The 15,172-nt window shown below is 34.2% G+C and overlaps 1 protein-coding gene across 3 annotated transcripts in view; it reads right to left on the bottom strand.

Annotated features, from left to right (window-relative positions):
- LOC150104726 (serine/threonine-protein kinase DCLK1-like) overlaps positions 1 to 15,172 on the bottom strand; it is a 274,558-nt gene that overhangs the window by 111,094 nt on the left and 148,292 nt on the right. For all 3 annotated transcript variants that reach the window (XR_016548579.1, XM_090395906.1, XM_090395907.1), the window contains exon 7: positions 2,082 to 2,139. Coding sequence is in view for 2 of the 3 variants with exons in the window: in XM_090395906.1 (XP_090252032.1) it covers positions 2,082 to 2,139 (58 nt within the window). In the remaining variant the exon portion in view is untranslated. The remainder of the gene's footprint in view (positions 1 to 2,081; positions 2,140 to 15,172) is intronic.

Here is a 15,172-nt window from a genome sequence, read left to right as displayed (position 1 = left end):
ACAAAAACCTGGTATGAACATAAATTTAAAGAAGCCTCTGGAATTTTTATTAATCATCCAAATCTCAACAATAATGGTGACAAAAATCCCAAGAATTTGGATGGCACACATTCAGGCCACTTCAGTTCTCCAACAAACCCTTATTTTAAGATTCTAAGCAATAAATTCAGCCCAAGCTATGGAAGGAGGGAGAGAGTGAGAGAGACAATACTCAAATGCAAACATGTTAACATTTAAAGTTTTGAAAGATGGTAAGAACTTTAGTGGCACAATTCTATGTCATTAGACATAAAATTGTGCCATTCTAAGCCAAAAAAAAATAATGTTCAATGCACAAAAATTTTCATCACAAAAGATCCAAACAAAAGTTGTGACATCCAATGGATGCGATCCAGTTTTTTTTTTTTTTTTGAAACCTATAAACTGATTTAAATTTTGAATGACAACAATGGAAAAAAAGATCCCAGGTCGAATTTCATTTTACACATGAATCTTAGAAAAAAAAACTGCTAGTAATTAAACTATCATTCCTTGAAATTCTGACTTAGCTCAGTTCCAAAATATTAAACCAATAGCTTAATTATCCAATTAGTTTAATATGCAATTTTACTAAAATTTTTCATTTAATAAAATACACAAAAGGTTCAAATTTGAATGAATTCATCTAAAATAAGGCAAGATTATACCAGAAGGCAAGTACTTTTTTATCTTCTTCTCAGAAAATATAATTTAACAATGGCTTTTACATCATCATCAGCGATTCTAATCCAAGGAAGGTGGCACTTAAGCAGCCACCTTCCTGGTATTTTTGGATTTCATAACCATAACCCCAGGATAAGTTGATTAAGCCCTGTGCCTATAGGTATTCTTCATCTGCAAATTATGTCCTAAACTTTCATTTCTATTACAAGAATTCTGCATTCTTTAACAAGTCTCCAATATTCATTATATAGAACATCCGTAACACAGTTGGTATAGATGAAGCCCTTTGGTTGGAAAGACCTGGATTCAATTCCCATTCATGACATGAGGAACCGTTATCTGATCTCTTTTGATTAAAGATGATTTAGCCTGTCTCATACGGAGATAGAGGGTTGTTTCACCTGAAAACTCTGGTTTTTCATCCCTCAGAACAGGCAAACTGGCCCCATGAACACAACAATGTGGAAGAGATAGGATCCTCACCACATTCTCCTTACACTTGTAGTCAACCATGAGTCACAATCATGGTAGTCAACTGACATAGATGACACATGATGATGATTATTCTCTATACACTTTTGCAATTGCTTAGTGAAATACTATACACTGACCTCATGAGTCTTTACTTCAAAGTATGAGTTCTTAAACAGCTAGTTGCTCATCTGCAGAAAAAGCATGACTGAGCCAAATGTTGCAACTGCATCCCTTTTGTCCAAACTGATGCGAGGTTGGGAATTATCATGTATAAGAACTTTATTCCCGTTTCCTGTTTAGCTGAACTCTTGATGCAATTTTCAAATTCAGCATTTCCATGTACCATTTCAGATGGGTCTGAATTCAATAACCATTCTGCTTCATACATGCATGCATCTACAACTACTGTGGTTGTTGTGGATGCACCACACACACACACACACACACACACACATGGATAGTTCCATATTTATTGTAACAATGTTACAATAAATATGGAACTACCCATGTGTGTGTGTGTGTGTGTGTGTGTGGTGCTCACTTGACTTATTTCAACACTATTCACTCTAGTGGAACAATACTACTATCCAGTGATGTATAAATCTTTTAAGCTGCACTTTTACTTAAAGAAAATTAGCAGACATTTCTTTCACACTGCCCCATTTAGAAATTTATGGTGACAGGGCTGTAACTGGGCATCCTCTTTTCCATGTGTTCTTAGCTACCTTATTTTCTAGGAAAACACCCATCATATAAAACACAATCTTACACCATTATTATATTTATCAGTATTTGAATAAGCACTGTAAAATATAGCATTATTAAATTCATTTACACAGTATAATCCCAGTTTCAAGTTAATGTTTCAATGAATAAATTAAAGAAATTTTCTCAATGGCTCTTACCTTTCCTTTGCATTTGTTCTTATCTATTATTTTTAAGGCATATTCCATGTTTGTCGACCTACAAAAAAACATGAAAATATTTACAATAAATATGCTTAGGTATGAAACAAAGCAGGAATAATAGTTTTCTTTTAGACCCTGTACACTGAAATATTCACAGACTAACACAATTAGTTTGATGAAAGCAGATTCTTCAAAATATTTTTTGCTATTTGGCTAGGCAAGAATTTTTACAATGCATGATTGGACTTATAGCCCCATAATATATAAGCCTTTGCTAATTCAATTATATCTTACTGGCAACTTAGCATTTACTAATATCATATCAAACTAGTTTTATTAAGCAATTAATTCTGCTATTATCTGATTCTTCTGGATTAAGTTTACAAATATACACCTCAAAATTTTGAATATACAGAGCAAACATTGATTACCTCATTCAAAAATTAGACTATTACAGATGACTTGCATAAGAAAAATTAGTATTTGTATTAATGATATCAAGTGTGAGCATCATTGATCTTGTTGACATAGCTAAGTCAAGATCAATTACTACTTTAATAGAACAGATCAACGATGATAAAGAACACAAATGCAAAAGTCACCCCACAGTTAAAAAAACTCGCGCAAAAAAACACCAAAACAAATCTCTAAAAATATCAAAAATGCACCTAAAAATTGCAGAAAGACATATTCAAAAAAAATTCAAAATATCAGAATTCCATGCAATAAACTTTCAGACTGACTTAACCAGCATCTGAAGTCTTAATTGTAATATGTGCACCACCACCACTTAACAATGTCTAAACTTGATGTTATTCTTCACTGAACTATTACTGGCATCCTCTGCTGCAACAACTTTCCTCATCACATCGTCTACAAAGCCTTTCATAACACGGTTTTGACTTGCATTTGTCAGATATTATATCCCATGCCATGGGTTATCATCACAGACCTAGAATCCCCTTTTTTGCTTTGGCTGAAGGTTTCCTTACCTTAATTTGCTAGAGTCTAATTACCCTAACAGGTGAGAATCTTCCTTAATAACTTCAACATCAACAGTTTAGACTGGCTTCTATTCTTTTAGTTTACAGACCAACCTGTAAAAAAAGGAACTGAACTGTTTGCTATTAGTAATGATTTAAAATCATTCACCAATCCATATGAATTTTACATCATCTTCCTTTCTTTCAACACCCTGGATCTTAACCGAAGGGGTTTTCTCTTCAAATACACTATTGATGTTACCTCTCCTCTTCAGTAGTCTGACCACAACCTTGTCCATGTTAGGCAGTAGTGTGCTTGTGCAAACACTATTTCTAAAGAAGAAGTTGAATGAGCAAGTGAGAGAAAATAGAACAGTTGTTGCATTCATTAGAACAGAGAGAGAGAGAGAGATGACATTTGAAAAGGGTTGGAAATTTTAGAGAAGAAAGAGTTTTATGGAATTTCTTATGCCAAAAAGGTGGATGAGAGTGTTATGAGGGAAACCAATAATTATCCCAAAATTAACAGATGAATTTCCTTTACATGAAGTAAAGTTGTGACAGATAAAAGTGATTATATAGTTTCTCCCAAAGCATCGGACAGTTCCTTTTTGATATAGTATGCAAAAAACTTATTCCAGATAAATGCTGTAAACCGGAAAGAGATTAACTTTTTGTATTTTTGGATAATGATGAAGCTTCCACTAGGAAACTAGGTACTTTAAAATTATCTTCATATTCTAAAGAAATTTTTTTTAAAGAAAAATTGTGCAGAAATTATTTTTTTGGTTTAGAGGAAAACAGGTATGAGTTTAAAAAAATTGCATTTTATAGCCATTATTGAGAGCTGAAGAAACTTATGAGAAAGTTTGTGTATTCTTACAATCCTGTGTTTTTGAAGAGAAGGAATTTATGTAATGTTTATGTTCTTTAACTGTGTGAAATGTGTTGGCCTCTATTCTCTTTAGGAGATAAATTTATTTAAATTGCAAAATTGTACATAGTGCTTGCGAAACAAACATTTTACACATATCATTTAAGATAATACAGAAAAATCTACATTAATATTATTTGTAAATAGATTTATTATTTTTGAGTTTCCTTTATCTCTCACTCAAAATCACTTAAATTATCATAATTACAACATCCTGGATACAAATCTGTGGTATTAATCAACTATTTCTCTTATAATAAAAACAAAGTGGAAACACACTTAAAACACGAGTACAAGATGAAATATCATTATACCAGCTGGAGAGTCCTCTAGTTAAAAAAGTCATGTTTGCTGACAAACAGTGAAACATCAGCTATTGTAATGAACTCAAACTCAACATTAACAGAAATTATGGCAAGCACCATCAGCAACAGAAAATAAATGTAACTGAGAATCAAAGAAAAATACTAGGAAAACAGTTACAAACACAGACAAAAACAAATTAGATTCTTCTAAACAATTAAAATATATTATATTCAGGTTCATAGAAAGGAACACAAAGATAATCCTGAATGGCAAGCAATATCAAGAGAAGTGCGTAAACGTCAAAATGGCAAAGTGGACAATGATTTATTTGTATTTATGGCCACACAGAGGGTTCCTAAAAGGAAGAAGTGGAGGAATTTTTTAAATTATAGAAAAGGTAGGATAACCGATATAAAGAAAAAGTTTTTAGGGATCTAAACAGCAGAATAAGAAACAAATATCACACAGAGAAATGCTCTGAGAAAATAGAGAGAAAGAGCAAAGCCAATAATAGTAAATATCTGTTGATTCAAGACAAAGGACTGGTCATACTAATACCATGTTCCAAAATAAAGATGTGCACAAATCCACACGGAAAAACAAAAACCTCATTATCTATATTACTGTTGATGGACATCCTCAAGCTGGTTCAGGATACAAGAATAAATAGGGGATTTTGAGCAGGTAGAAATTTCCACTGAGTTTCGAACAGAATGAAATTCAATATCATATTGAGAAGAATACGTGTGTAAGAAATATTTCAAAATAATGTCTAATAGCTTTCTGAGATGAACTGCTGATGTACACAAATGTACAATTTTTTTGGGGGGGGGGGATGAAACAATTTGTACAAGAACTAACTCTGGGCAGACACTACACCCATCTATAAGAAAACAATGATTCAGCCAGAGAGGCATGTGAAGCTCTGCAAAAAATAGCAAAATCCGAACTTGTAATGTACTCAATTTAAGAGGTGGTCCAAGTAAAGAAGAATGCATACTGCAATTTCTAGCACAACAATATGCTTTGATAGAATATTAAGAAAAATGTAAGAAAGAAAATTATACACAGACACAGCTAAAGTGACAGTAAAACTTTAATAAGAACACACAAACTACTCTAGAAGCTATTGAAGAAGATTAAAAATGGAGAAATTAATGTAGAAGTATTCAATGATGATAAAGATGACATAAAAACTGAAAACAAAAATATTCTAGATGTTTAGAATAATTACTTTGAAAGATTAAAAAATAAAATGCACTCAACATGGTGATAGAAATTGAATGCAATAAGGAGTACATATCAATACTTCAATACAATTAATCAGTACAATAGGAAAAAAAAAAATTATGGGAAGGCAACTGGAGTAGACAATATTTCACCAGAATTTTTTTTTTTTTTTTTTTTAAATGTTGGGCCCATATACAAGAGGTTGGCTGGTCAACCTATAGTACATTAGTACCGTATATGGGTGATGGGTTGTAAAAGGAGAAACTTGTTTACATTTGATTTAAAAAGGAGGAAAAGAAACTTGTTCTGTGGGTTTCAAAGTGTACTGTAAAAGGATGTTGGGTGGCAGCTGTACGTGTTCCAATGGGTTTAGTACAGGGTGGAGAAATTATTGATGCTGTTTCAGATGAACATTTCCCGTGAAAGTATTTATAGAATATACAGATTGCAGAGACCAAGCGTCTATATGAAAGTGAGGGGAGCGAGCTGGTGAGGGATGGGTCATTTATTAGTCTAATTGCTCTCCTCTGTATTGAGTCAAGCATTTTGAGAGTGCTTTTTGGAGCCCCACTCCCGATGTGAGAGCAGTATTCGGGAGCTGGGCAGATTTGTGATTTGTATAGTGTTAACAGTGTTTAGGGTTGAAGTAAAGTCTTGAGCAAAAGAGAAAACCTAGTTTTTTGGAATCTGAGGATGCAATGGTTGTGATGTGTTTATGCCAGGAGAGGTTTGATGTCAAGGTAATTCCAAGAAAAGAAATTTAATCTTGTCTGTGAATTTAAGTGTTATCGAAAACAATACTGGGGGAAAATGGTTCTTTTTTGTGAGAAATAAGACAGAACTGGGTTTTACTAGCGTTGAAGTTGACAAGGTTGTCTGAGCCCCATTGGCGGATGGCTTGGAGGTCATAATTAAGGGCAGCAGTGGTTGATGTTCTATGGGTTGAAGTGAGTTGTGTAGAGTAGGGTTTGTCAAATGAAAGGGAGGAATATAATGTGCTGTCATCTGCAATACTGTGTATTGGGTTAGATGTCAACTGAAGTAGGTCGTTGATATATAGAAGGAAGAGGGTCAGTGAGAGAACTGAACCTTGAGGGACCCTGGCATTAGTTGGATGTGAGAGGATAGGGAACCGTCTACCATCACATATAGTGTGCGTCCAGACAGGAAGCTGGCAATCCATTTGCAGAAGTCCTGAGGCAGTCCAAATAATGGGAGTTTACTTAGTAAGCTAAGCCTTTGTGCCAGACTCGGTCAAAGGCTTTGGAGATATCGAGTGCAACTACTTGAGATTCATCAAATTTTTCCATAGCGTTTGTCCAGTGATGGGTGATGTATGAGAGTAGATCTCCTGTTGAACGGCTTTGATGGAATACATACTGGTGGTCGCTTAATAGCCGGGTACTTTCAAGGTATCTTAGGAGTTGAGAGGTGATGCTTTTCTCCATTACTTTTGATAGGATTGAGGTGAGGCAGTAGTTAGATGGCAGTGACTTGTCACCCTTTTTAGGAATGGGTTGAATATAGGCCAGTTTCCAGGTTTGGGGATATATATACCAGTGGAGTAAGAGAGTGTGTACAAGTGGCATAGGATAGGAGTCAGTTCAGATGCACAGACCTTCAGGATAATTGGAGGAATTCCGTCTGGGCCAGGAGACTTTTTAGTGCCTAATTTAGACAGCAGGTTTGTGATGTCTTTTTGGCAAAAGGATATAGGGGGCATTGTATGTTGGGCAGTTGGAATGACTGGAGGGCATATGCCATTGTCAATTATATGTGCATTGGAGGCAAAGTGTGATGCCAGGAGATTAGCTTTTTCTATGGGTGATGTTGCAATTGAGCCATCTGGGTATGATAGAGGTGGGAATAATGTAGGACAAAAGTTAAGGCCAATTGCCTTGGCAAAAGACTAAAAGGCACAGCTGCCATTTGGACAGGCTGCAAGCTTCCTGCTTTTGGCCCTTTCAAGTTTTGGAAGTATTGATAATTTTCTTGCATTTGTTACGGGCTTCAGTATAGGTATTGAATGAGGATGGGTTCTTGATTTGAGCCAGTTGTGGTATGCCTGATTCTTCATTTGTACAGCCTTGGCACATTTTTTTTGGAAAACCAGGGTTTAGTTAGGGGACGACAGGGCTGAGTAGTGTGGGGAATATATGTTTTCATGCCAGTGAGGATCACTTTGGTGATGCGTTCAGTGCATATGTTTGGACTGGAAGACGAAACAATAGTCTAACCATGGGAATGAAGCATAGTAGTCTTGGAGACTGTCCCATTTGCCACTGTTATAATGCCAAACTACTCTTGTGTAGGAGAGACTGTGTAAGCATTGTTGCATGGGGGAGGAGATGAGCACTAAGTTGTGGTCAGAATTGCCCAGGGGGCTCACTGCATATTTGGAGTGGTCATTAGTAAGGAAGAGATCTAGGGTATTTGGAGAGTGGTTTGGGTTATTTGGTATTCTGGTTGGTTTTTGAACAATTTGTGTGAGGTCATTGGTGACTGCAAATGTTTCAGCATCTCTGCCTGCAGGATCTGTATAACTGGTAGAGGAAAGCCAATTGGTGTTATGGACGTTGAAATTGCCCAGGAGGATGATTTCGCTGTTAGGAGAGTGGGACTGGAGAAAATCAACTTTTAGGGAGAGGAAATGAAAGAGCTCAGAGTGATTAGTGATATTAGGAGAGTGATAGAGACAGCAGATGAATTTGACTGAGTGGGGGAGGGATATCTTCAGCCAAAGAAGGTCTAAGTCGGGTGATTCTAAGTTAGTTGCTCTCTGGCAGGGTATGTCAAAGCAGATATATGCACAGATGCCTCCCTTGGGTCGAAAGGAGTTAAGTAGTGTATAGTTAGGAAGGATGAGATGAATAGTGCTGGGAGAAGGTGAGATTTGAGTTTCTGTTAAGAAGAGTAGGTGTGGTTTGGTGGACTGCAGATGATAGCGGATGCTATTAAGGTTGGAGTTGAGGACGCGGATGTTGGTGAAGTGGATATGCAAGGTTCTGTGAGGCATGGATTTGACCCCAAAGCTCTTGCACGTTTCCTATGCAGTGTCTGCATGCTGGTGTTCTTGGTGGCTGCTAGTGGCATCACTTGGTTTTTGTACAAGTTTGGATTCTTTGTAGTCTATCACTCAACTGTTGTCTCCATTTTGCCGTTTTTCTTCTAGTTGTCTTCAGAGTTGGCGTCTTTTCTCTCTGGGCAAAGGTTAAATTGGGTCAAGCATGTATGCGTGACTGGGGGGAGGGGGCAAGTGTCCTTTTGTTTGTTGTTTATCGTTGTTATAAATTTGGTTGTGTTTATTGGTGAGTCACAGGTCACTTTTACAAGACGTGAATAGTTTGTTCCATCCTTTCTTTTGTTTATGGGTCTGAGAAGAAATGCTCTAATATGGAGATAAAAATGTTTTACAGTGGCTGCACTGATAATGCAGAAGGGATGAGCAGAGAGTTTAATTCCAGATGACTGGAGTGGCTCTTATAATACTAATTTATAAGATGGAAATAAAAACGATAATCACAGTGGAATTTTCTATTGAGCATTTTGAGATTTATGCAAGCATACTCGAGAAAAGGCCAAGAACAAAACTGTAGGTGGAAAATATGAAAAACAAACTGGATTCAGGCGAAATAGAGGTAGTCATGATCACATTTAAGACAAATAGTTCATGGAAATACAACAAGGATATGGATTTAAGTTTTTGTATATCTGGAAATGGCATATGACAAGGCATTATTTTTAAAGCTCTTCAAGATGCAACAATCATATAGTGTAAATGACACATTACATTTCTCAGTACAATCTATATCTGAGTTTTAATTCAGCAGTAAGAATTGGAAGAGGAAGATGGTTTGATGTTAAATCAGGTGTGAAACAAGGGTACAACATTGTCCCTACTGTTATTCATTATCTATATAGATCACGTTATGAAATAAATGTGCTATTAAACCTGATGAATATGAAATGTTAACACAGTCACTCTCCTGGTACATGAAACCACTGGCAGAAACTAGCTTTTAGCATATGTATATACCACTTCTACATCAAGCAGTTGCATTTCCATAAATGCTTATAAGACATGCTAATTGCATCTTTTTTTGGCAGAATTATATTTGTGAATGCCTTAACGACACTGAAAATCTTAAATGCAATCTGAACTGATTTCAAGTTCATATATGTAAAATTATGTATTTGTGAAACTACTTAACAATACTGAAAATCTTGAATGCAATCCGAAATGATTTCAAGTTCGCATGTGTTTCTCAGCATTTGAAAAAGGATGTTACGACAAATGTGTTTAGTTAGATACCATGTTTAATGCTACAACGAATCTGTTTTGCATGCAGCATAGCATCTATGGGAGGGGAGTGTTTTCATTATGAAGTGTCATTCCAGTTGTCTAATTATAATAATTGTTGCTAAATATAGAACATAAGACTATAAATGTCTCTATACTGTAGAAAGTAATACAATAAAACTGTGTATTTTTCTTGTTGTGCAGTGTTGGATTTGTTGGGGATAGAATGTTTCCAGTTTTCTAAACAAAAAAGACACAGCCATAGCAAGTAAAAATTCATCTATTCCTGAATAAAAATGAATTCCTCCATGAATTATAAGAAGTGGACTGCACTTATTGATTTCAAACAAAACACTAGAACATGCGAGATATCTATTATTGATAAGAGAGAAGAGCTGTCGACAAAAATAAAAAATAAATAAAAATAAAATGTAATGAATGCAGTATTTGCAAAAGGATGGATAATTCTGACAATGACTGGAAATTGATGAGTGAATGTATGTAACTAAATGTAGAGTGAGCATATGTTAATAAAAGGAAATTCTTAAAAAACAAAACAAAATATAAATAAAACGGAAATAAATACATATAAGCATAACAAATTTTACAAGATGATACACTGTTCCATCAACCCACCTGTAGTACTGCTATGCCATGCCTAGATGAATCACCTGATCAGCATTATTTCACTGGATTATCCTTTCCCTGTAATTATTTACTAAGCTACCAAATGTATACAGCGGTTTTATTATTGGTTAATTGTTTACATTTTGCAAACAAATCTCTTTCACTCTCCTCGTAAATTTATCTATTTATTTAAATTATGCCATCACATGTTAGGTGCTTTACCCAGCAACTTACAGAACATACATCATATCACATCTTAATTATTAATAATTTCTTTGCCAGTAATGAAAGTATTCCTATTCACATCTGTTCTCTCCCTTATATATGATGGTTCACCTGCTTACACCTTTAAGTAATGGAAAAATACTGAACAAATATAGTATTCTCCTTAATTACTGTTTTTTTAATATATCCTAAAACAAACATATTAGGTCCTTCCCCATGTAGATATGATTACAGTCAAAGAAGTGTCACGATATGTGGCACATTTGCCAATATGCAAGCATCATCACCGCCAGATGGTTTGGCAGTGAGGCAAATCTGATTGCCCCAACATGAATATGTTAATCTCAGCTCTTTATGTATACATTAACCTTCCTACCGGCTGAGGTGGATGAAATATCCAGCCCACCATAGCATTTTTGCATGGATCAAAACTTCATCGGCATTGTACCTTTTATCATGCCATTACCTCCCTCCACCATTAATCCCTTTATGGCTATTTTAGAGCCATTCGTGGATTAACTGTTAGTTCCTGACTAACAGTTTGTGTCACCTGTCTTTACAAACACTTTTACTTGGAATTTTCTTACTGTCCTAAAATATTTGACTTTTTTGTCTCTAAAATGATTTATTGTGTTTCTTTTCCAAAATTGAAACGAATTTCACATGTGCGAAAATAATCAATCCTGAAATGACCATCTATCAGCCTTTGCAATGAATCTATTTAGTAGTAGCAAAGTTGCTATATTATTCTGCTGTATTATAAATTTATTCTTCAAATCACTGCAACGGAACAGTTGCACTGGTTGTTCCAATATAGAAACAACTTTTTTTGCGAATTTTTGATGTTTACATTGAACATATGTCACGTATTTATATTTTTAAATAATATTTATTGAAATAAATATGACCTTTTGCTTTCTTTCCTAGCAAAATACCATTATATGGATCATCACATTTCAGTTTTAGAAACGAATTTTTTTTTTTTTTTTGTTTTATGAACAACAAACGATGTTATATTGCATAACTCAGTTTCCGATTGTGAACCTTTTTAGTATCAAAAAGATATATCCAATGATGTTTTAGCAGGGATTCTTCGCCTTTTCTTTTCTTTTTTTTTTTTCTTTTTTTTTTTTTTTTTTTTTTTTTTTGTAGGATGCACATTTCTATAATATCCAGTGCGTAACCACCATAGATATGTTGAAAATATAATATGAAGGATATCATATCCAGAATGATTCAAAATTTATGATCATTTTGAATATTTTCTAATGCTTACCCCCCCCCCATCCTTATCCTCTCCTGGAATTCAATTACATAACCACTCTAAATTTCTACAGGTTCGTGAACGTTTCCAGACAGTATTCAAAATCTATTACTTCATTTTACCGTTTCAACAAAAGAAATAAGACAATATTGTTGTACCCTGAAGCTTCTAATTCTGTACTATTTCTTTGCAATCTAAAACCAGCTGTTCTACTGTCTGCTGAAATTATTTGAAATTTTAGAAATACTATGCTATATTTTCACCACATAAAATTGTTTATATGCATACCACACAAAAGAAAGTTCAGTAGTATTATTTTAGTTTCTCTTTCTTAAAATAATCTAAATATTTTTACTTCTATTTAGGCTTCTGGTTGCTATTTCTGAAGTAATCTACATCTTAGAAATACTTGTAGTAATCCTCTTAGCTGGAGGAAAAGGTAAAGGTTTAGATTACTCTCAGTGCTATTGAGGAAGAAAATTGAGAACACTTAGCTAGAAGGGACACTAAAGTGCCTCAAGCTATAGTGCGAGATACATCAAGAATGTGGTGTTTCGTTTTCAATTGTTGATTAGCAGACATCCTAACATAGAAAAAAATACAGACATTTCTTTTACAGGCCGATACAGTATTTATGCTGAAATAAGTTCTTAATTTATAATGATCAATTTCATTTTTATTATCGAAAAAGTATAAATTATTTCATATATTTATCTTGAGAAAGAGGACTTGAATTATTCTAAAAGAAAAGGAGCATATGTTTCACATAATCTTATTTTTTGGGGAGGACAGGAAGGTTATATTGAAGACTTATTCAATTTGCAGATATTTCAGAGAATTTATTTTATAAATTCATTCGCAAGACAACTGTTATGAACGTAAATCACTTGGGGAACATGCCCATTCATTTTAGTGTAAATAGTAGCAAAGGTTTAGCTACTTCAACAATGCCACCTATCTAAACTAGAAGAAAATGTCGTTATATCTGCTGATGTTAGAACTCTTACATAAATAATTTTTCTGGTATGAATTCTCTATCAGCTATAGTGTAATCAATCTACAGATTTTTGCCCTCTTGTATTCTACCATCTTATGTGCAGTGATTTCTTTGTACTACAAGAAAAAAAATCAGATAACAAAAGAAAAATATGGAGTGTGTGTGTGTGTATATATATATATATATATATATATATATATATATATATATATATATAAGCAAAAGTATTGTTTATTACAAAATTGGAACATAATATCTGAACTAGCAGAAAATATATACATATCAATTTAAATTGTAATCGTTAATTTTATTTTGTAATGACCAATTATACAGGGAAACCAAGAAGGTGAAAGTGCAAAGAACAGCAAATTACAATATAAAGAAAAAAAAATTTAGTGATATGATTAAAGAATTTCATTTTTCTCTATAAAGCAAAGTCGCTCAAGCACGTCCTCCAGAAAATCTGTGTAGTATTCTTCGAATCATGATTTTGAACAAAAATATAACATAATCTTGAACGTCGGCAGCCGGTTTTTAAATAATATTTCAAATAATTATCGTGAATTAATTTCTTCGAGAACAAAGAAAATGTTTTGTGGAGTAAGTGATTAGAAAAAATTAGCACAAAAAAAAATTAAAAATTAAATTGGTTCTCGAAGATAGCGCAATATTTAAGTGAAGAAATTATGCAAGGATCTTTATTTTGTCCAGGCATTAAAATTGTATTGTACAATAAAAAGAGAAAATAAAAATAATTTCTATATTTTTAGTTTATCCAATATAACTAAAATTCAGTTACCCAGCATAGAACAAGGAACTGCATTTCGTGTTATAGGTAACTGAGTCACAGCTATGAGCCTGAGATAATCTGATTAAGTGCTCTCTTCAGTGTGAGGGATTATCACACCTTCTAATGGACATGCTGGCCAAATTGCACTTCTTATCCATGATCTTTCAACAGATTAGCATGCATCGTATCCAGATTTAGATGGATGTCTATAGATGTCCTGGCCGGTTGGGAGGTTAAACTCCATAAAAAGTCCACTACAAGTATCTTGTGGAAGAGAAAGTAAACAAGCTAGGTTGCAGCTCAATAGGGGTTATCGGGATCAAGTGTTCACTTTAAAATAAACAGCTGAGATATCATTGTTACATTCGTGTTAGAATGATATCTACGTTAAGTTTCTTAGAAAAGGCAGCTAACAAGGTGCCATGAGAAAAGCTTCAAAATACTACAATTATATTGATGTAAATAAGACATTTTATCAAACAATACTTTAGTCTTTATTTGAATTGTAAGTGCAGTTAGAAATGAAAGAAATACAAGAAGATGGTTTGATGTAAAATCAGGAAGAATTGCTTATTATTTATATGATCACATTATGAAGGAAAGTTTCATAATGTGAAACTTAGGCCTAATATCAAAACTGGAAATAATTGTGGCTATGTTATGTAGAAGTCCACGAGATTCCTTAACTAAACTACTATAAGAAATTTAATATAATAAGCAACAACAAAATTAAGGAAGAAAATTGAAAAAAATCACCTACATCCTTAAAGAAGAAACTATAGAATAATTTTAATATCAAGAGCGAGGTATATGTTGGGAAAAACAATATTGTAAAGACTGTTAAAAAAGGCAGAGGTGTGTAGAATGAAAGAAGAGAATAAGTTGGTCTGGTGCTGAACAGTACATGGATGTTGACCAGAAGCTGAGCTAGTTCATTATTATAGGATATGAAGGAAAAGTGGTGGCCAGTTCAGTAAAGCAACATCAGCAAGTAAAGCATTCCATTATTTAGTATACAATTTTTAGTGAATGCAAATTAAATATGGAAATAATAAATTTAGTTTAATCCTTTATCCAAGTGTGTGCAAACAAAGTTTGCACCTGAAAGTATCTCCAGGACTGGGGTAAAGTGGTACAACACCAGGCAACTCCTTGAAAAGGTGGAGCAAGCTACCAACACTCCTATCTCAGTATCTCCCACAATGCAAAACATCTCCTTGCGGATATGTATAATGTTATGCATTAAGGGAAGGGCCACTACCCAGACTTGTTTCGACCTTCATTGGGGTCTCTTCAGTGGGAGCCAGGCCCAAGTGGAGATACCAAGCCAGAAGCATTAGCAAGGTCATCTCCTCCTATAGGTGCTGCCAAACGGTGTGCCACCTTTTTATTAAATTACTCTGGATTTAGAGAAAGATGTTCAAAGTTTATT

This window comes from Typopeltis vanoorti, chromosome 7 (genome assembly GCF_054136105.1).
Source record: "Typopeltis vanoorti isolate ZY-2024b chromosome 7, IOZ_Tvanoo_1.0, whole genome shotgun sequence".
Lineage (NCBI taxonomy): Eukaryota > Metazoa > Arthropoda > Arachnida > Uropygi > Thelyphonidae > Typopeltis > Typopeltis vanoorti.
The sequence above is the reverse complement of the archived record's forward strand: the minus strand, read 5'-3'. Positions and strand labels throughout refer to the sequence as shown.